Here is a 21,304-nt window from a genome sequence, read left to right as displayed (position 1 = left end):
TCATGGTTCTTGACTGAACTTTGTAGATGAGAATATCTGTCTCAATATCCAGAGGTTGGACACCACGGACAACCTTGAGTGACAGGGCCTTTGGAAACAAGATGAGCTACACAGGTGCTGTAGCCTCCAGTTTCCTGAACCAGGCAGTGGGTGGGGCTCCAGAGTACAGGAAATGAGGCTAAGAACAAATTCAGGCATGGAGAGAAGGCTAAATCAGGGCTCTCTGAGGGTAACACTGGGTCACCTTGGTTGTAGAGATAGGAGGAATAAATAGTCCAAAAACTAATTGTCTTAACCGGGCAAGTTTCTAGTGAAGGCAAAGACTGGACCTTTTAAATACATCCAGTGTAACCTGCAAAGATTGGGTGTCTGCGTGACCACTCAAGACCAACTCTCTAATCTTGTTCAAAGAAGGCTGATGATGTCAGCAGAGGGGAAAGGGCATGCCTACCTTGCAGGTGGCTGGGTTGGTGTGGAGGGTTACTCTGAGGCAGGACTCAACCCTGCCCCTCCAGGAACTGTGCTCTGGTCCAGGGGTTTTAAACCTTTAAGGTCCATAAAGAACCTGACTCCTGTTGGGCTCAGTGGTGCAGGCCTGTAAGCCCAACTGCTCAGGAGGCTTGCCCGGGCATTTAAAGAGACTTTATCTGAAAATGAAAACCAGAAAGAAGGGTGGGGAGATAGTTGAGCATCTAGCATTCCCAAGGTCCTACATTTAATCCTTAGCCTTATAAAAGGGAGCAGGGCGAGTCAGACTCCTAAGTCCTATGCACATAAGTGATATTCAGTGGGTTCACAATGGGACCCAGGATTCGGCATTTCCTTGGCAATGTCCAGGTGGTCCTGGAAATACATGAGACACACTTAGCAAAGCTTAGATCTGGCTTCCCACTATGGGTCCTTCCTTTTTATTATTATAAGGGGAACACAGAGTTGTGTGGCCTGACTAGCAGTTCGCTACTCAGTCATATTGACTTGACTGACAGAGGACCTATTTATTATAACAACACTAGTGTGTCCATTTCCCATGATGCTCTTCACCCACGAGTCCTTCCCAACAATGCCACAAGGTAGATGTTACCTTCTCACAAGACATCCACACATCTCACTAACAGAAGAAACGGGTCCACCACCTGAAAGCAGTGGAGCTGGGATTTGAACTCATGACTAGGAGATTAGCAGAGCCCAAATGCACAACGGAGGGTCTGTTCCATGAGAAGAGGATCAGTCTTTCTTTCTAATTCATAGGTGGGGTGTCCATCTCTAGTTCCCACTCTTGTCTTGCCCAGCTTTCCCAGGCTCACATAGGGGTGTGGAAACAGGAGTAATAGGTCAGATTCATATGTTGAAACCACCCTAATCCCTAGAACCCTAAAACATGATCTTATCTAGAAATAGAATCTTTTCAAAGATACCCAAGTTAAGATGAGGTTGTTAGCGTCCTTATAAAGAAGGGAACTCTGCATACAGAAACACATACAGAGGCAGAAGGATTTGAGGAGACACAGCCACAAAGGAGAGGAGCCTTGAACAGGGTCTCCCTCACATCCCTCAGAAGGAGCCAACCTGACAATACCCTTCTGATGTTTTCCCCACCCAACAGCCACAGCCAGGTCTTATAGTAGGAAACCAAGTTCCCAGTGCTCCCTGTAGGTTCTGACCTTGGGATGATCTAGCTGAAGGTCAGGTTGGCACAACATTTTAGAATTTCAACTCTGAGAGCTTTTCTCTTGTCTTAAGTGTTGCTCTTGAGAGCACCCAAAAGGCCCAATGCTCAGGAGGAGAGAGACGACTGAAGAAAGGGATTGAGGAAGGAAGAGAAAAGAAAGCAGGAGAAAGAATCAAAACGGGGACTGTGGGATCATTTATGAGTGCATGTAAAGACCAGGTCCAGTTTCTGCAGCTCCTGGGAGCCTCCTGTGGCCAGGGAGTATGCCAAACACGGCTGCAGCAGAGCTGGGACCCACAGTTCTGACAAGAGAGGCCACAAATGAGAGTATAGCAGTCTCTTCTGGGTGGCTGGCATGGCTGAGGCGACGCTTGCTGGGCCGAGATCTGAAATACTGTCAAGTGGAGGTGGAGGACGACAGAGGACTCCAGAAGGTTGCAGGGCATGAGGAAGTGTGGCTACCAAGGAGTCAAAAGGAGGCCAGTGTGGCTGGGGGACAGGGAGAGTGGCTACAAGGAAGGTCTTGTTCTCATTGGCTTCTCTGTGGCTGGATAAACGCTAAAAACAATTTGGGATGACAGGTTACAGCCTGTTCTTGAGAGAGGCCAAAGCAGGAACTTTGAGGTGAGGTGTCCTTCTCTAGCTCTCAAGACAGGAACACGGAGAGAGAAACTGAAGCAGAGACCATGGCAGAGTGCTGCTAACTGGCTTGCTCCCCACTTCTGTTCAGCTAGCTTCCTTATGCAACTCAGGACCACCGGTTCCAGGGCCGCACTGCCCACAGTGGGGTGGGCCCTCCTCCATCACTTGGCAGTCAAGAAAATATTTCTACAGACATGCCCATAGGCCAATGGGATGGCAGCAATTCTTCATTTGAAGTTCCTTCTTTCCACATGTGGCAAGTCGCCAATCAAGGATAGCCAGGACAGGCATTTAAGCTGCTAAGCCACAGAAAGCTGTGACCTTTTAATACAGTTCCTTATGTTGTGGTGACCCCACCACCACCACCATAAGATTATTTTGTTACTACTTCCTGACTGTAATTTTGCTACTGTTTTTAATTGTAACAAATATCTGATAAGCAGGACTGCTGATATGAGACCCCCAAAGGGTCCGTCATGACCCACCATTTGAGAACCCACAGTTTAGAAGGTGTGACTCTATATAAGGAAACCCTCACAGGGTGGGGGAAGCAGCAGGCAGCCCAGGAGCTGCTTGCTAGTTCCTCTGTTTTACAATGTTGCAGGATCCTAAGGGAAGAGAATCGTGTTCCAGCCACCATGCTCGCACTGCAGTGGATGCCAAAGGGTCCAAATACGTACAGTGTATTATTACCTTTCTTACTGTGACTGCATGGTAAAAAACAAGGTCTGCAGGTTTATTTTGGCTTACAGTTTAAGAAAGAATACAGCCCTTCAAGGCAGGGAAAGCATAGCTAAAAGCAGGGTACTTGATCCTCTAGACAAGGAGCCAAGAAAGACAGGAAGTAGGGGTGGGCACTTCCTTCATCAAGGCTCCACCTCTTAAAGGTTCCACAGCCTTCCAAGCAGAACTCCAAGCTGAGGACCAAGGGTTCAAATGTGAGCCTACATGAGACATTTCACATTCAAATCATAGCAAACCATTATTTGTGGTCTCTAGACCCCAGCAGTAAGCTAGGCAGTGTCATACTTCAGGTGACGGGACCTCACTGGAAGGGCACAAAGGTCCCAGGGACAACATAGCCTCTTCTTTCTGCTTATGCTCTACCTGCAGTAGCAACAGCTGGTACACACTTGGGGATCTAATTGTTCAGCAAGGGCTGGGGATAGTGGACAAAGCTGGGGAAAGGAGGAGACAGAGGAGAAGTGGCAGTAAACAGAAGAGAAGGCTTGTAGAGACAGGTATGAAAAGGGACCGAAGTTGCTGGGTGAGTAAATGCAAAGGCCACGAAGCTACAAGTGTCTTAGTCATGACTTCATGTAAGAGGCTGAGAACAACAGTGATGGAGCACACTGGTAATCTCAGCACTGGGGAGGATGAGGCAGGAGGATCAGAGTTTAAGGACAACATGGGCTACATAGATGGAGCCTGTTAAGGAAGAAAGGAAGAGAGGAAAGGAAGGGAGGGGAGGGGAGGGGAGGAGTGAGCTAGGCCTAGAGGTGGATTCTGGCTTGGATTTGCTGTCCTACTAGGTGTCTGACTGCCTCTGCTACCTGCTACCACATTCCCTTCCCCTGGAAAACCTATCAGTAACGACTGTCAAGGAGATAAGTCACCTATCCCAAAAGTCCTGCTGGAGAAAACGGAATGCATTTCACTTCCTTGCTCCTTCTCATCCACAGAAGGAATCCCTGCTTCCTTCAGATTTAAACAGAGACCCTGAAGATTGCTAAGCAGGGGTGAATTAACGGAGTAACTGGGGAGGAGAGAAGGCAGCCTAACCCTTGTGACCAGCACTTGAGCCCGGCTTCCGTTCTTCTCTTTTGCTGGCTTGTTCCTGCCCCTGGGGCTTTGCCACTGTGCCCTCAGTGTGGAATGCTCTCCTCTGAGTTCTTCACATAGCAAGGTATCTTGTTTTGTTTATTCTCAGCCTCAGGCCTTACCTCAAAGAGGCTTCCTATTACTCTAGTCTTAGCCTGTCTTTCCTACGTGGCCTTACCCCAATCGGTAGCCTTTGTACCAATTTTAAAAACATTTGCCTATTCTATTAGAACACAAACCTAACAGTGCGGGAGTCGGCGCTTGTCTGTCTTGTTCCAGCTCCCTCCCCAGGACAGAGGCTAGCCACAGCTCAGTAGTAGCCACAGAGAACAGTGAATGAGCAAGTCACTTCATCTTGGTAATTAGAGAGCCAAGGCCTGGGGCAGCAATGAGAGGTCCGTCCAGCTCACCCTCTTCTGTCCGTCCTTACAACTCCTTTGCATCTGAGAGCAGAGCTCTGAAACCAGGGTTCAGGACCTGTCAGTCCTCAGCTGACAGGTTTAGCTGGCTTGACATCACCTCTGCAGAGGCACGTAGGGCAGTGGTTCTCAACCTGTGGGTCTCGACCCTCTCACAAGAGTTGCCTAAGACCATCGGAAATACCAGATACTTGCACTTTGATTCCTAACAGGAGCAAAATTACAGTTATGAGCTAGCAACAAAGGTAATTTTATGGGTGTGGGGTCACCACATCACGGGGAACTGCACTAAAGGGTCACAGTGTTAAGAAGGTTGAGAACCTCTGCTTTAGGCAGACGGAAGCCTATCCCAAGTGTGTAATTCGTATAGAGATGAATAATCTCATGGATGAGGGGCACCTAAAGCAGGTGAGTGACGTCAAGCACCCGGGAAAGACACAGGGCTTTCCCCATTGATGGGGATAACAGAGTGGCTCACAGTCATCACCCAGCGTGTACAAAGTGCCCTCTGCAGCCTCAAGAAAGAAAGTGCTTCTAGAGGATGCTCCTGTCCTCCTGCCTCATCAGAATCCTTGTCAAGAATACCCAGCAAGGGTGGGAGTTGGGAACCAATGTTCCAGAGCCTTGTCCCTATCTCAGAGGCTGGGTGGCCTGACTCTTGGAGTAAGTCGCATGGCACAGTATTCTTCCTTCAGTGCAGTTATTATGTCTGGTACATAGATGTTTCAAAATGGTTGATGTAGGTTAGATTCAAAATGGCATCTGAGTAGGTCAGGACGTTTTCTGACAACTCCTATTCTTACCCATCCTCCGCCAGCCTGTGGTGCTCAAGTGTGTAGCATAGTGGTCAAGGATAGAGGCTAGGGGGTAGGATGGTCTGAGTTTAAGTCCAGAATCGAGCACTCCATAGCTGTGTGCTCCCAAGTGAGTTAGATAATGTGTACGGCTCTATTAAGTAAACATCTTGACAGCACCTGTCTCTTAGGGCTCTTGCCAGGCACTTGTGAGTTAACACGGGTGAAATTCACAGTGCCTGCCAGCGCAGACAGTGCGCCCCGGGGTCGGCTGTTCCCATCTCAGAGGGTTAGACATTTGAGACAGCACCCACCATATTTTAGTTCACAGTGCATCAATAACAGCTAATATTTCCTCAATGAAATTTGAACGATTATCATTACTGACTCAAGGTTTCTGGAAATTTCCACATGACCATTTTTAAAAAAAAAAAAGAAAGAAAGAGAGAGAGGGGGAAAGAAAGAAAGAAAGAAAGAAAGAAAGAAAGAAAGAAAGAAAGGAAGGAAGGAAGGAAGGAAGGAAGGAAGGAAGGAAGGAAGGAAGGAAGGAAGGAAGAAAAGATAGTTCAGGACCATGAAGGCTCCCTCTTGCCCTGCTGATTCTGGTGGCCCTGCCCTGAGACCCCCATCCTCAAAAAGAAGATTATCATTCTGAATTTTTCTTCAGAACCTGGAGCCAGCCCGCTAAGAGCTCTCTAAGTGCTGAAGGCTCAAGGCTGGAGTAGATGCAGGTTACCTTTGTGTCACACTGAGCAGTAGATGTCCCCAACAATGACTAAAGACATGTAGGCCTTTGTTCCTTTTGCCCTTTGCACACAAAGGCTTTGGGCTTCCTACCCCAGGAACCATGGTTCTTCAATGCAGGGCCTCCCCCCCAAATCCTGTTCAGTGACCCCGAAACTGGTGTTGGTTTCAGATCACTTGGAAAAGAGTGGCAAGGGTGGCAGTGGCTGCTGACAGTGGCAGATTGCACAGCCATTGCCTGCCTGATGCTCTGCCCTCCCTCCTGCTGACTTTAGCCGAAGAACTCCCCTTTCTGCTTCTCCCTCTGTGAGAAAACCTTGACAGGGGGAGGGCTACAGTCAGACTAGAGGTGATACATGGCAGAGTGCAGCTGTCTCTATTGATGCCTTTAATTCCCTGCCCTGCCCTGCCCTGTGATAGCTCAGAGTTGTGGCTATGGAAACAGCCAGTGGGATCAATGTCTCAGTGATGTGCGAATCGCTTGCCTTGCACCAGGTGACCATGAGCACATCACTTGGCTTCCGAAGCAGCACAGAGAGATGAAGTCTGGGAAGGGGTCCAGGCTGAGGTCTGGAGGAGAAGATGTCGGCTGCACCCACACCCAACTCAGCTAATCTTTTACCTCTGAGGCCTAGGAAGTAATATGGATTTAAACTTGGCTGTTCTCCAGGGTCTTTAGGCAGCTGCTCACTGAAGATTGATACTCCCCCCGCTCCAAAGAAAGCTGGAACCTCTCCAGTCCCCCTTTAGCCCTTCCTGATACTCCCCTGCCTCCCACTAAGGCCTGAGGGTTTAGTACACAGCTGGATCAGGGTGGACCAGAGGTCTGCAGTGCAAGCAAGGAGGGAGGGCGTTTCTAAGGCAAAGCCCCAGTTGTTTCTGGCGACCCATTGACCTGACCCTCCCTGCCTTACGCAGTCCTAGACTGAGCCAAGCCTTCGGAGGGCGGCTTCACCTTGGGGTAGCTGGCCTGAGCCTACTGTGCTGGGTGGGAGGTTTAGATCCCACGCTGGATAGGCCCTGGGGAGGTCAGGGGAAGGACGGGCCAAGGAGGGCCTCATCTCCTCTCTCCTTCTCACTCTTCAACAGTCAGCTGAGGGCTTTGAGGATCTCTGTTCTAGGAACTGTCTTGAAAGTCTTTTAGCACGTCTTGGCTGTAAGAGGGAAATCGAACACACTCACACACACACATAACAATAAAATAAAATAAAGTTTTTTTCCTTAATTTAAAAAAAAAAAAAAAAAAAGAGGGAAATCGATCTTGAATTGGTGACATGATGTCTTTTCATCAGCAGAGTGGCATTTATATGTAACCTTAGCACTTGGGAGACTGAGACGGAAGTTGGAGGTTTGAGGTCTACCTGGCTACATAAAGAGACTGTTCTGTTTGTTTCAATTATTGAAAAAAGCCTTATGGGCTGCAGAGATGACGCTGTTAATAAAATGCCTGCCTTTATTTGATTCCCCTGCATCAACATAAAAAGCTGGGTACCATAGAACACATGTATAACCTTGACATGATGGAGGAAGTGGGATGGGGTGCGGGGATGTGGGTGGAGGCAGGAGGATTCCTGGCACTCACTGGCTAGCTAGGCTTGACCAGTCGGTGAGCTCCAAGGTGAGTGAAAGACTTTGTCTCAAAGAAAAAAAATCAGGTGGAGGGTGATGGAGGAAGCCATTGCTGGCGGCTGGCCTCCTCTTGTGTCTGCACACTCATGCATATGTATGCACCTCCCTGAACACAAACAAACTTGTATACATGCATGCAGTACAGACACACAGAGAAACGGAAGGAGGGATTTCAGAAAACATCTCCTCTACTGCAGCTGGAGGGAGGGCCTTCTGGTAAAGGGCAAGGAGCTGTCCATTTGTCAGCGGAGGCGGCCCTGTCAGTGTTTTCCTGTATCCAGAGCCTTTTCTTCCTGGCCAGCCTCACATCCTGCTAGGCTGTGCCGGCCAGCTTATGTTGCTCATTATCTCTCCCCATCTTCTCTCTCACTCCACCCGGGGCGGGGTGGGGGGGAAGGGTATTTTTAACCTGCACTGTAATGCCAGGCCTGAGCAAGACTCACTGCCTCCATCCACAGCAAACAGGGCTGCCTGGAAAGACAACCCTCTTCCTGTGCAGGCTGATTCCTCTCCTTTCACCTTGATTTAGCAGGTACTTCCATACACAGACTTCCTGCACAGACTACAAAGGCAGGGTAGCCACGGTCCCTGCCCTCAAGGAATTTACATTCTAAAGTGGCAGAAGGGGGAGGGGGCGGGGGGGGGGGGGCCCGGGAGGTGTCAAAGAAAGCATGCGCATGCCAAAGAAGAAATTAGAGACATTAGCAGAGGCTGTGGCAGGTCTGTGTTGGAAAACACTACAAGGGAAGACTTGGCTGGGGAGATTTTGATAAACAAAATCTCTTAGTGGTTCCTAAGAGAAGCAAATCTCTGAGAGATGATAGAGGCAGAGGCCAAGAATAGGCAGAGTTTCTCCTCTTCCTGAGGTGGGAGAAGCTTGGTGTGTTCTACAACATTGCAGGAAGCCCAGGGATGGAGGGGGAAGTGGTCTGGGTAAGGCTGGGAGACATGCAATGAGCAGATGATATAGGACCTTGGAGCCATGCAGACTTGAGGCTTTATTTTGACTGCTGTGGAAAGCCACCGGGTAGTGGGTGATGATGGTGGTAGTTAAACTGTCACTTGGCTCCTGGCAGAACAGACTCAACAGTGAAGGAAAACTGAAGAGATGTTCGAGAGACAGGCCAGAAGGGCCATCCTAGGAATAGGCTGTTGGCTCGAACTTGCCAATCACTGAACATTCTCCCTCCAAAAGCTGGCAGAACTGTATCATACAATCATAAGATAGGACAAAGGAAAATTAAGCCCCCATGTCACAGGTGCTTAGTAGAATCTGTGTACTCGGAATAACCTATTTATTGCTTACAACTGCTATCTTTACTAGCTTTCTAAGCACGGTAAGCTTTTTTGCCCAATACTGGCCCCCTTCGAATCTTCTGGAAGGTGTGTAAATATTGTTTGCATCGTGGTACTGCCTCTGTCCTTTACATGCTTGGAAAGGCTGCGGAGCCAAATGTGGCAAATGCACTTGAGTGTATGTGTGAGTGTGCGTGCACACGTGCACATGTATGCATGCATGCATGTATGTGCTAGTGCGGCTTAAACCTAAAGTCTTTTGCTCCTTAGGAAATTGCTTTACCACTGATGTACATACCTAGTTCTTTTTCCTCTTTTTATTTTGGGATGAGGGACTAACTAAAGTGCCCAGATAGGTCTTGAACTTGTGATTCTTCTGCTTAGGCCTCCTGAATAACTGCAATTAAAGGATTACGTCATCAAGCATGGCTCAAATCTGCCAATCTTTTTTTTTTTTTTTTTTTTTTTGGGGGGGGGGGTTTGATTTTTCGAGACAGGGTTTCTCTGTATAGCCCTGGCTGTCCTGGAGCTCACTTTGTAGACCAGGCTGGCCTCGAACTCAGAAATCCGCCTGCCTCTGCCTCCTGAGTGCTGGGATTAAAGGCGTGCGCCACCACGCCCGGCTGAAATCTGCCAATCTTAAAGAGGCAATAGATTGTTGTGTATACTTTTTCAACATGTGTGATTTCAAATATAGTATCTTCACGGGGAATAACCGAATTTTTTCTTGTTGAATTAAATTCTTGAATTAATGAGAAGATGTCACTCAAAATTATTTTGGGATAATTAAAGGAGCCGATTTTATTATCAGAAGTGTAAAATAAGGCTTAGGAAATTTTAGAAAAAGTAAAGATATACTTGTTATTGTTAAAATATTAGTACTGTTGACTTATACCATGGCAGCTTTGTCCTTGGGCTTATGTCTGTCTATTTATTTACCTGCCTACCTATTACACGCATGAGTAACAAACACAGTATCAAACTGCATTGATAGCCTTTTCCCTCAATAAAGCACATATACTCTCCATCCTATTTAATATTCTCCTGAAACAGAATTTTGAGTTGTGGCAGCATATTCCTCTATAATTTTTAGTGAGTCTCTTACTATTGGATATTCACTTGGTCAATGGTTCTGCACTGAATGTGATCCTTCAAAAACAAGTATGCATTGCTACCATTATGATTGGGTCCTAGAGCAATTCCTAGACGCTGAGTGGTTCCTAAGTGAAGGCGGTTTATTTCTTATGGTTCTGAATGGTGGGAAGTCCAAAACTCAGGAGCCATCAGACCTAGTGTCTGATGTGGGCTGACTTCTTTTCCTGTGAATTTGAAGGGTGATGGATCTCTGTGGCCCAGCAATCGCCTGCATGTGGGCTCCACCCCTGAGCTCTACTCATTTGCAAAAGCAGTTACCTCCTACTACTATCTTGAATAAGGGGACTCAGCATGGGACATACAAACTGTTCAGATGGTAGCAGTCAAGGAAACCCACTCAAGTACAAAAGGGGGGCATGTCCCGCTGGCCTTTTGTGGTGGGCCAGCTGGCCTGTTTTTTGCCATTGTCCTTCAGAACAATTAGAACCTAGGTGTGTTTGAAATCCTTCCATTTCCTCAGCACTGCTCCTTGCTTTCCTTTCCAGAATGTTCTTGGTGCAATCCCACCACAATGGGGTAAGTTAGGAAAAAAATCCCAATTGCGACTAAAATGTGAATCCTGAAGTCAGGCAGTCTGACCCCTCAACATCTGGGTGACCACAGAAGACCCTTCCTTGGAACTTCTGGTCCCTGTGTATCAATGAAAAGGACACTGGGTAATGTATGACAGTTAAGGGGACTTTATCCTCAGATTTGGAAAACAATTTCCTATCCCCCCCCCCCCCCCCCCCGTGGAAACCCAGGAGAAAGAATCTTAAAAGCAGTCAAAATCTCTGCTATCTTTATTGCTCCTTTTCCTCCTTTGGGATTGGGAGAGATGCCAAACCCTAACATGTTAAAGACAGGGGTTCTTTTGTCCTCTTTACCAAGAACTAGGTTAGTTGGATTAGAGCTAAATTTAAATAATTCCGTGGGTCCCAGCTGCATAAAGAATGTAGGCCCTCTTCTCCTGAAGCCAGCTGTGTTTTATAACTGTCTATCCTCACTCTAAACAAATAGAGTGGAAAAAAAAAAAAAAACCCCAGGGCTGTCTAGAGCCATCCTAACTTGCTCCCAGTTTTATAGAACAATCCAGAAATAACTGACTATGCTGTGCAGACCACAGAGCTAACCTTACTAAGGCACTGTGTCTCGTCTAAACACACTGATGTTAACAAGCACATAGTAGGTGCTCAGTGAGCTGCGCTGGAGGCACAGCATGGGCAGACACTTTTCTTACCAACAGCAAACCATAAAGGAGTAAACCAGAGTACCTGTTTAATCGAAACACTGGCCGACCCTGTAGAAAGGGCTGGAGACCAACCGACCGACCGATGATTAAATAAATGAACAGGTGCGATTTGAGTTTGTCAGTTGAACGTAGAGTACTTTTTTCTTCTACATCAGAGCTCTTGGACCATATCATGGTAGAACTGTGGAAGGATTTCTTTAAACCACCACCACAGGTATCGTGTGTAATAAAACACTGCTGATGGCCAAGCTAAGCGTTCCCATTTCCGTCTTAGGATGTGCAGCCGTGTCTGTTCGATATCAAGATCACCGGTAGCACATCTGACTGTCCAGCAACACACACACTATGCACTTGGCTGGTGTTGCCTGTGTGCCTGCTGTGTGTTAAGAAACCACACTGCTAAACAATCAATGATAAAATGGCTTTTCTTGGGAGTAGGGAGATGGCTTGGTGGCTACAGTGCCTGCTGTACAAACATGAGAACTTGAATTTGATCTCCCAAACCCACATTTAAAAGCCAGGCATGGTTGCTTGCTTTTGTAAGTCTAGCAGTGTCAGCGGGGCAGAGACCAGTGGATCTTAGCGAGTGCAGCATTCACTGGCAGAGTCCGCCTTATCCTTTGAGGTAAGGTAGCCAGTGCTAGTGGAGGATAACAACCAGTCACTCAAAATACATGAGTGGATACAAAACTGCACGTGTGTGAGTGCACACACACACACATGCACATCTGCTTGCACGTGCACATACACTAACACAAAATAAACACCACATAATGGGCTTCTTTTCTTAGGCTACTACAAGTCTTAGAGGGAAAAGACAAGCCATAAACAAAAGTAGGCAGGAGAGAGTCTAAGCTCATTGAAATGACATCATTTGAGGTCCTCTATGATCTAGTGTCAAACTAACACTAACCCTGGACATCCCCGTTATACCTTCTGTTCAACAGCCTAAGGCTAGGGAGATGCCCTCTGTTTTCCCATGGGCCTTTGTTCAAGTGATTCCTTTATTCTGATCCCACACATGCAAAGCCTGCTTGTCCTTCTGGCAGAGATGCCTCCTTTTCCACCAATGCTCCCTACCCCACATCCTCAGCTCCTGGTACTGGGCTCTCATAGCACTTAGCAGAGCCTGATACGGTACTTGTGATTTAACTGCGCATCCACTCTCAAAGACAGTGAGACTATCTTATTCATCCTGAATCATCCTAACAACAAACATAGAGGCTGTAAGATGAGATTCTGCCATGTATGTTTTACTGTGGGCCAGGGGCTGGCACGAATGCTTCTCTCACATCTGGGTAACCAGCACGAAGGGTAGCAGCTGTGGTTGCTTACAGGTGTGGTCAGAATGGTCACCTGACTTTGTGGATGTAAATCCAGAAAGCCTCACATTGAAGCCTATGTCTCTAACCATGATTCTGACCTTATCCTCTTGTTCTGTCTAGCCAGGTTTCTTGTTCATAATAGCTTTCATGGGGCGACTCCCCGACAGGACAGGGAAGCCCAGGGCAGTCTCTCCAATATCATGCAGTAAGTCACAGCTACCAAGACTTGGCAAATGCCATAGTTAGTGTTCACATCTTCTCTTGTACTTATCTAAGATGGTGGTTCCCAACTGTGGTGGTTTGTATATGCTTGGCCTGGGGACTGGCACTATTAGGAGGTGTGGCCTTGTTGGAAGAAGTGTGTAATTGTGGGTGTGGGCAATGAGACCCTCCTTCTAACCAGGTGGGAGCTAGTCTTCTAGCAGCCTTCAGGTGAAGGTGTAGAACTCTTAGCTCCTTCTGCGCCATGCCTGCCTGGATGCTGCCATGCCTTGATGATAATGGAACCTGTAAGCCAGCCCCAATTAAATGTTGTCCTTATTAGAGTTGCCTTGGCCATGGTGCCTATTCACAGCAGTAAAATCCTAGCTAAGATACCAGCCTTCCAAATGCTTGCACTCTTTAATACAATCCCTCATGTTGTGGTTACCCCCAACCATAAAATTATTTTCATTGCTACTTCCTAACTGTAATTTTGCTACTGTTATGAGTTGTAATGTAAATATCCATGTTTTCTGAGGGTCTTGGGTAATCCCTATGAAAGGCTTATTCAACCTCCAAAGGGGTCGAGACCCACAGATTGAAAATGGCTGACTGAGGGCATAAGGGCGATGGTTACCAATGGAAAAGTAAACATTTTGAACTGGTTTACCACAAAAGATTAGATGGCGGCTTAGTTCAGACTCTTTGGGTCAGCGGCACAAACCCGTCATGCAGCCCTGCTTGAACCCAGGCTTTTAGTAGCTGCCTCTGTCTGGGCTGAGAGGGTCGGCCTCCCTCCTGACAGGCCCTGCCAGCTTCCTCAGAGGAGAGTGGTGTGGCTCCCCAGCCTGTCCCCATGTGTTACCGTACTCAGATCCAGACAGGCCTACTTTTGTGAGCACAAGTGGGTGGGTAGCCCTCTGTGGCGTCCCAAGTCGGTGGAAGCAGGGCCAGATGGGCAGTCGGGTTGGAAAAGTTAGGAAAGGGAGAGAGTGGGAGAGCTTTCTGCAGACAGCCACCAGCAGGCCAGCCAGAGTGCTCCCTCCATTCTCTCTGGGTCATGAATAAGGTGAAATCCTAGACCCTGAGTTCTCCCTCTTCTTTGCCCCTCTGTCTGTGAGGGACTAAGGGCTTGGTAGCAGCAGCAGCAGCAGCAGTCTGAGTGTCTTCACCAACTCTTGAGCTGAAAGCCATCCTCATTGTAGGATATTCAGAGTTGAGACCAGGAAGGCCCTAGGAGAGGTGACTGGGTCATGAGGGCTTTGAACAGCCTCATGGAGTAATGAGCTACTCTGTTATCTCCAAGGTAGGTCTTTAAATTTGTTTGTTAAATTTGAGATAGTCTCTAATGCAGATTGTTCTCAAACTCACTATGTAGCCAAGGAAGATGACTTTGAATTTCTGATCCCCCTGACTGGGGTGACAAGCATATGCCACTTCAGTGTGGAGGGTTGAACCCTGAACCTCATATATGCCTGGAACACACCCTACCAACTGAGCTATGTACCTTCCCTTCAGGATAGGTTTTTTTTTTTTTCATTTTCAGTTTTTACATTTATTTCCTTATTCATACATGTGTCCATGTCCATATGTACATACTAACACATGTGTAGAGCTCAGAGAGCAACTTGCAATAGTTAATTCTTTCTTGTACCATGTAGGTCCTGGGTACTGAACTCAGGTCATAGGCTGGGGAGCAAGAACTTTTAATGGTCTGAACCAACTCACCAACTCAGGTTGGGTCTTTCCAAGCCGCCAGTCAGCTCTGACTCTGTCATGTGTCTCTCTTGCCATCTGATGCCTTGTGCTGCCAGTAACTCTGAGAAGAGAATACAGCCCCCACTAAATATGACCCCTTGACCTTGGACTTCCTGTCCTCCAGAACCATGACTTAAATAAATCTTCATTCTTTCAAAGTTACTCGGGCAGGCAGGAGAGATGGCTCAGTGGTTAAGAGCACTGACTGCTCTTCTGAAGGTCCTGAGTTCAAATCCCAGCAACCACATGGTGGCTCACAACCATCTGTAATGAGATCTGATGCCCTCTTCTGGTGTGTCTGAAGACAGCTACAGTGTACTTATTTATAATAATAAATAAGTCTTTGGGCTGGAGTGAGTGGGGCTGACCAAACTGATCAGAAGTCTTAAATTCAATTCCCAACAACCACATGAAGGCTCACAACCATCTATCTGTACAGCTACAGTGTACTCATATACATAAAATAAATAAATACATCTTTAAAAATAAATAAATAAATAAATAAATAAATAAATAAATATTACCCATAAATATTGGGTGAGTCTATTTAGCAACAGAATATAGATTTACTCTTTCTTTCCTTGGCTTGAGCTTGGCTTACCAGCCACATACTCATCTTTATATGCTACTCCATATGCCATAGCTCAACTTAGCTGCCATGTTTTTTGGGAAGATACACCAGAGGATATAAAGACAGACAGACAGACAGACAGATAAATGAGTGATTGATGCTGGAGGATCTAATGTAGTACACCATGATTTCCTGATTCACTGATGCCATTCTGCTGGGATTATCCATGAAAGCTATAACGTGCACAAGGCATCATGAGATTCTCTAAGGGTCAGAAAGAGGTACTGGGAAGATGGAGCGTCTCTGATATTCCCCCTCTGACCATCAGCTACATTCCAGTTCCATGGCCTCCTGGGGGACATCTGCAAGTGTCACTAGAAAAGCCGGTCCTCTACATCAGGTCTATGGGATTGACATTCCAGCTGCGCTTCACTCAACGACATCAGACTTGAATTATATCCCACGCAGCGTGGCTCTCCACTGACAATGCTGCTAATTCAGGACTGACTTTCCTGACCTTGGCTTCCAGAATATGAAACCGGACAATTAGAAAATAAATTGCAGGAGGGAGCCTCATCCCCAAAGAGAAGGGTTTGCAGACAGCCAGTCTGGCTAGAGGTCAGTAGCTCTGTCCTCAGTGGCATGAAGCAGACAGGCAGACTAGTGATCAAGAAAAGAGGCGGCAATGTTTGTCTACCCATGGACCTTTCCACCAAGACCACCGAAGAGAAGCTTATATGTGTCTGGGGAAAAGCAAAAATCCCTGTGCCCAGGGTACTGTGGATAGGAAGAACCTGAATGTCTGCAGGTATAGAGAGGCCCTGGATCAGCCACTGCTACTGAAGACATAAGGCTTGAAATGAGACTTCGTAGGTAGGGGGAAAGGCTTAAAGGAGAAGAGGAAAAACGGGGGTCAGAGAGCTGACATCACCTAGCCCAGTTCTCACAGAAAGTTGTAATGATCCCAACACCTTAGGGCCTTGGCTCCTACCCACCAGGTAAAGGGCTTAACCAGTCCAGAGAATAGAGAGCTATTGACACATCTACAGCATCATGCAGCAGTTGGCTACCTAGCATCACAATTCCTGCTTCCTAGATGCTGTTTCCACATATGACCAGACCTTGAGTACTGTAAGTTGTAAATCAATTTGTGCACCACTGAGGAAAGATGTCCCCTATCCTGACTCCAGAGATGCCAACCTACTTACAATGTGTGCATCTGAGGTTAGGAAAGATTAGGCACCCCCGTGGGCCAGGAGTCCAGTTTCTACTTCCATGCCATCTCAGCCATATCTCCTCTTTCTCCCCTGGCTATAGAGGAGAGGACACAAGGCTTAGAGCAGTGGTGTCTGCACCCGTGGCAGGTGACACAGCTAGGGAGCCACAGAGCCTGGATCTATCCTCTGCCCAAACTCCCTGCCCTAACGATTAAGCCACACTGGCGCTTGTTCTTCCTCCTAGGCTCAGCAAATAGAAACCACAAAGAAACCACCAAACTGTAGGGAAAAGGGAATCTTGTTGCATCACGTCCTTACCCATCTGGGTTCACTTGTGCCTAGGCTCATTTTTATCTCAGGCTCCCTGGGATTTGCACATCTGCCCTTGGGTTGTGGAGTCAGGCAACTTCTGCAAGAGGGCTCAGAGCTCTGGCTATTCGCTTCCTGGTTCATAAGCCTGCTTGGGATGGGTCTTTCTTTTTCTGACCCATCTCTTCATTTCCCAAGCCTCCATTGGTGATTTGTGCCAGATTTTATAGCATCATCTTTGACCTTGAACCTCATCCTTCCCACATCTTCCTCGCCTCCTCCCACCGCCCTCATCATCTTAACCCTTCAGCACCTCCCTGCCTTCTTCCAAAGCCTTATTCATGTCTTAATCACTTCCTGGCCCATTCACATCTCCATCTCATGAAAGTTTCCTAGAATTCCTGCCTCTTAAGATGAAATATGGGATGAGATAAGAGATGTCTGTGTGGGAGAAAGACAACTGGACGTGTCTTCTTGCTCGCTTTGTGGCCCCTTGACCTTCCCCGTTAACTATGGATCACACAGGCAAGCAGCTCTTGGCTCCCAACTCCTGTATCACATCACCTTCTGCCTTGACCTTTGGCTCTCCTTCCCCAGCTTTCCATGGTGGTAAAGGTAAATATTCCCACTCAAGTCTTCCCCATCGCTTTCAGACGCTCTTATTCTCTCCCTTCCCGGCCACTGAGTCACCCTTTCCTACCACACCTCTCTCAAAGCCTTCCCCAAGATGAAGAATAGGAATTGGTACTCCCCCCTGACTCCCCGCCTCTCTTTCTCTCTCTCTCACCTGATTTTACTCCCTGCTTCAGAGAGACAATAAAGCCATGGCCTGGGACCACTTCCTAACTGGCCAGGCCTCTCTAGTGGAAATGCCTGTTCCCTCCTTCCCTGACCTTCCCCTCATTCAGCCATTGGAACCCATCCTCGCCACACTGGCTCCCTGACATGATCCCACCAGGAGGAACCCTGAGACACTTGCCATGCCAGCACGCCTTCAGTCCTGACTGGCATGGTTCACTCGCAGCATTCAAGGGCACACCCGGCTCAGCATAGGTCTCCTCAGTTGGAAGTTCCCAGAGAGCACAGAGATGCCTGCTGCATTCACCCTTCCTCCAGGCCCAGGAAGCCTCTGAATGCATGCATGTGCTGAGGACTGAGGTGTAGCTCAGTGGTACAGCACTTGTCTAATGTATGCAAAGCTCTTTGGGGGATACCCAGAACCCCCCCCCCCAGCACCAACTCTGAAAACGAAGAAATGCAAAGAATTCCCAGTCACCAGTGAGACTGTGTGTCCATTTAAGACGGGAGCGCCTCAAAGGCTCCTTTCATTTGATGAACATTTACAGATCCTACAGTGAACTAAGTCTTGTGTTAAACATGGTAAATATAACAAAAAAGAAATAAACAAAACAAAAATCTCCCACTTCTTGAAGCTTGCCTTCTAGCAGAAAATGCCATTTTTTAAGTGATTATATCATTACCCTCTGAATATTGGACTATTGTAAGTGTATTAGAAAGAACTTTTGGAAAAAATGCACTGTGCCAGCCCAGCTACATTCTCAGCCCCCAAGTACTGAAATAGCAGAAAGTATTTCAAAAGCAGCTTTCTCGAGATATAATTCACACATTACAATTCACCATTATAAAGTACACAACTCAGTGGCTTTTAGGACATTTATAGAATCATACAAGTGTGGCCACTACCTAGTTGGGGATATAACTATTAGCAGCTATTTCCTATTTTTTTCATTCCTTTGCTCCTTGGAAATAACTAACCTACTTTCTGTTTCCATGGATTTGTCTATTCTGGACATTTCATATATGTAGAATTCTCCGAAATGTGACTGGTATCGTTCACAGCCCAGTTCACCATGCCGAAGCTCGTAGCAGAATTTAAATCCATTTTATGGCTGACTAATCCATCCCATGAAGGTACTTCTCGGATGAGTAATTCCTCCGACATTAGAAGACTCATCTTATGTGGACATATGCCTTCCCTGCTCTTAGGTATATACTTAGGCGTGAGATTGTTGAGTTATATGCTAACCCGTGCTTCACTATTTAAGGAACTGCCAGCCCTTTCCAAAGTGGCCACACAATTCTGTGCTCCAAGCAGCACCACACAAGAGCCGCATTTCCTCCATCCTGGTCAACACTTGTTGCTGTCTACCTTTTCCCTTGAGGTCCTCTTGGTAGGTGTGACATGGTGCAGGGCTCTGGACCTTGAACTTTCTCATTGGCTAAAGATGTGAGCATCTTGGCATGTGGAGACAAGAAAGTCTGGATTACTTGAAAGTTTGTGAGGCAGGTCCTGACTGGGGTTCGGCAGCACAGTACCTGCAGGGTATCAGCTCCTCCATTAGCTACAGTTCCTGAGAGGGACGTCTTACAGAGATGAAGCAACGCACCTTTATCGTCTCTCCCTACCCCACTGCTCATAACCGGTGCCCCAACCCTCTCAGAGGCTAAGATGGCAAGCCTGTCATTGGCATCCAGAGAAAGACCAGAGTCACAGAACAAAGACAGCTGACTCAACTGCCCAGACCTGTGGGCATTGCTCTCAGCTCAGGTGATCTGAGAAATGGCTTCCGATCTCTTATCACATGACAAGGGTGAGGATGAGGCCAGACAGACACAAGTTGGAGTTCCCGCCACTCTGGGAGCAGTGAGGAGGAAAGACATTTACCTGTCTGCTTCTGAAGTTTAGAACCAAAGATGAGATTGTAGAAGAGATCTGACTGGGGTCATCTTCAGCTCTGCAGGCATCATGATGAGTTAGGGGCACACCAAACACTCAGCCCTCACAAACTGTGGGTCACAGGGAGTGCTAGGTTGAACGGGTACATCAGCTTGTGAGTGGGTGTACTCTGATACTGTTCCCACATGATATGAGCCAGAGGCCGCTGTGGAGTGACCCTACAGTGGGGTCAGGGGCAGACCTCCTGGGTGGGGAGGCAAAGGCCCACAGCCAGAAAGAGCTGGTCAGCCAAGGAGCCGCCCTTAGCCCCAACACAGCCAAGAGAGACCAACAGCTCCAGTTTGAGTCATAAAGGCAAAGGAATGGGCAGACTAAGACAGGCTGAGGCCCGGAGCAAGAGCCTTGGAAGACAAGTTCTTCTCTTTTGGAGAGGCAGAGGAACCCTGACTCCTCTCTCCCATCACCACTGAGGGCCAGGGAGGGTGAAGCTGGAGAAGTCTGAGGGACAACACGTGGCCTAAGAAGATGTGTAATTGGCAAGGTGTTTTTAGCCACCAAAAAGCCTCAATATAAGAAACTACAGTCATGAAGCTGGGTGTGGTGGCACACGCCTTTAATCTCAGCACTTGGGAGGCAGAGGCAGGCAAATTTCTGAGTTCGAGGCCAGCCTGGTCTACAGAGTGAGTTCCAGGACAGCCAGGGCAACACAGAGAAACCCTGTCTAGAAAGAAAGAAAGAAAGAAAGAGAGAGAGAGAGAGAGAGAGAGAGAGAGAGAGAGAGAGAGAGAGGAGGGAGGGAGGGAGGGAGAGAGAGAGAAAGAAAGAAAGAAAGAAAGAAAGAAAGAAAGAAAGAAAGAAAGAAAGAAAGAAAGAAGGGAGGGAGGGAGGGAGGGATGGAGGGAGGGAAGGGAGGGAAGGAGGGAGGAAGAGAGAGAGAAAGAGAGAAAGGAAGGAAGGAAGGAAGGAAGGAAGGAAGGAAGGAAGGAAGGACAGTCATGTTATACAGAGGGCCCAAGGATCTGACTTTCACCAGCTGGCTCAGTATCAAGTCCCCTGTACTCTGCTGATGAGATGACACGTCTAATTAGTGAAAATGCCCTCAGTCATTTTCAGGGACAGCTGGAGTCAAAGGAGACTATAACTTTCCCAGCCCCTCCAAAAGAGAGAGAGGGAGGGAGAGAGAGAGAGAGAGAGAGAGAGAGAGAGAGAGAGAGAGAGAAAGAGAGAGCGAGCAAGCCTCTCTTCTTTGTCTCTGGTGGCCAATCTTTCAGAAAGCCACTTGGAAGAGCCATGCTTAAAGGCGTCTAAGACTTTACCTTGTCCCAAATGCGAGGCCAGCTCACCCCACATGCCCTAAGTCCTCCCAGAAAACCACTGCAAGCAGATAGAGCCACGCATGCTTCGTGGACACAGAAACTGAAGCCTTGATGAGGCTTCCCAGGATCTGGGTAAAAGGCTGGGCCAGCATTTGATTTAACTGCAGAGGCTGAGCCCTGAGCTGCCCTGTTCTGCCCCTCTCTGTTCTGCTAAGGGAAAAAAAAAGTTACCCATAAGGCTCTAAGTAAGGGCTGTTTCTTGAAGACAAATATCAAAATACTTCCATTTGTAAAATACATGCTCATTTCACATGTGTATTAAAACACACAAAGGTGGTTAACCAAAGTGGTAGAGAGCCTGAGAGCTTATTTCAGCCATCTTCAAAACACACAAGTAAATTCTGTCTGCCTCAAGGCTTCGGCACTGTCGGCTTTGTGACTGTTCCTAAAAGACACCATACTGAGCTCAACCCACATATGTCTACCCAGGCATGCGTGTGTCTATCCAT

At 47.5% G+C, this 21,304-nt stretch overlaps 3 protein-coding genes across 17 annotated transcripts in view; 1 reads left to right on the top strand and 2 right to left on the bottom strand.

Annotated features, from left to right (window-relative positions):
- The window catches only part of Arhgap26 (Rho GTPase activating protein 26), a 774,669-nt gene that overhangs the window by 461,732 nt on the left and 291,633 nt on the right, over nucleotides 1-21,304 (bottom strand). The gene's annotated exons all lie outside the window — the stretch shown is intronic.
- Nucleotides 1-21,304, top strand: part of Fgf1 (fibroblast growth factor 1) — a 90,799-nt gene that overhangs the window by 14,917 nt on the left and 54,578 nt on the right. The window lies entirely within an intron of this gene.
- Nucleotides 1-21,304, bottom strand: part of Gm5820 (predicted gene 5820) — an 89,168-nt gene that overhangs the window by 67,070 nt on the left and 794 nt on the right. For 2 of the 3 annotated variants that reach the window (XM_017317953.2, XM_017317952.2), the window contains exon 1: nucleotides 14,655-14,905. In XM_017317953.2, coding sequence (XP_017173442.1) covers nucleotides 14,655-14,833 — 179 coding nt within the window. In that variant the 5' untranslated portion in view covers nucleotides 14,834-14,905. Of the gene's footprint in view, nucleotides 1-14,654; nucleotides 14,906-21,304 lie in introns of those variants that run through there. The other variant, NM_001033789.2, reaches the window with a different exon arrangement.

The sequence above is a fragment of the Mus musculus genome, chromosome 18 (assembly GCF_000001635.26).
Source record: "Mus musculus strain C57BL/6J chromosome 18, GRCm38.p6 C57BL/6J".
NCBI lineage: Eukaryota > Metazoa > Chordata > Mammalia > Rodentia > Muridae > Mus > Mus musculus.
This window is presented reverse-complemented; position numbering and strand designations above follow the sequence as displayed.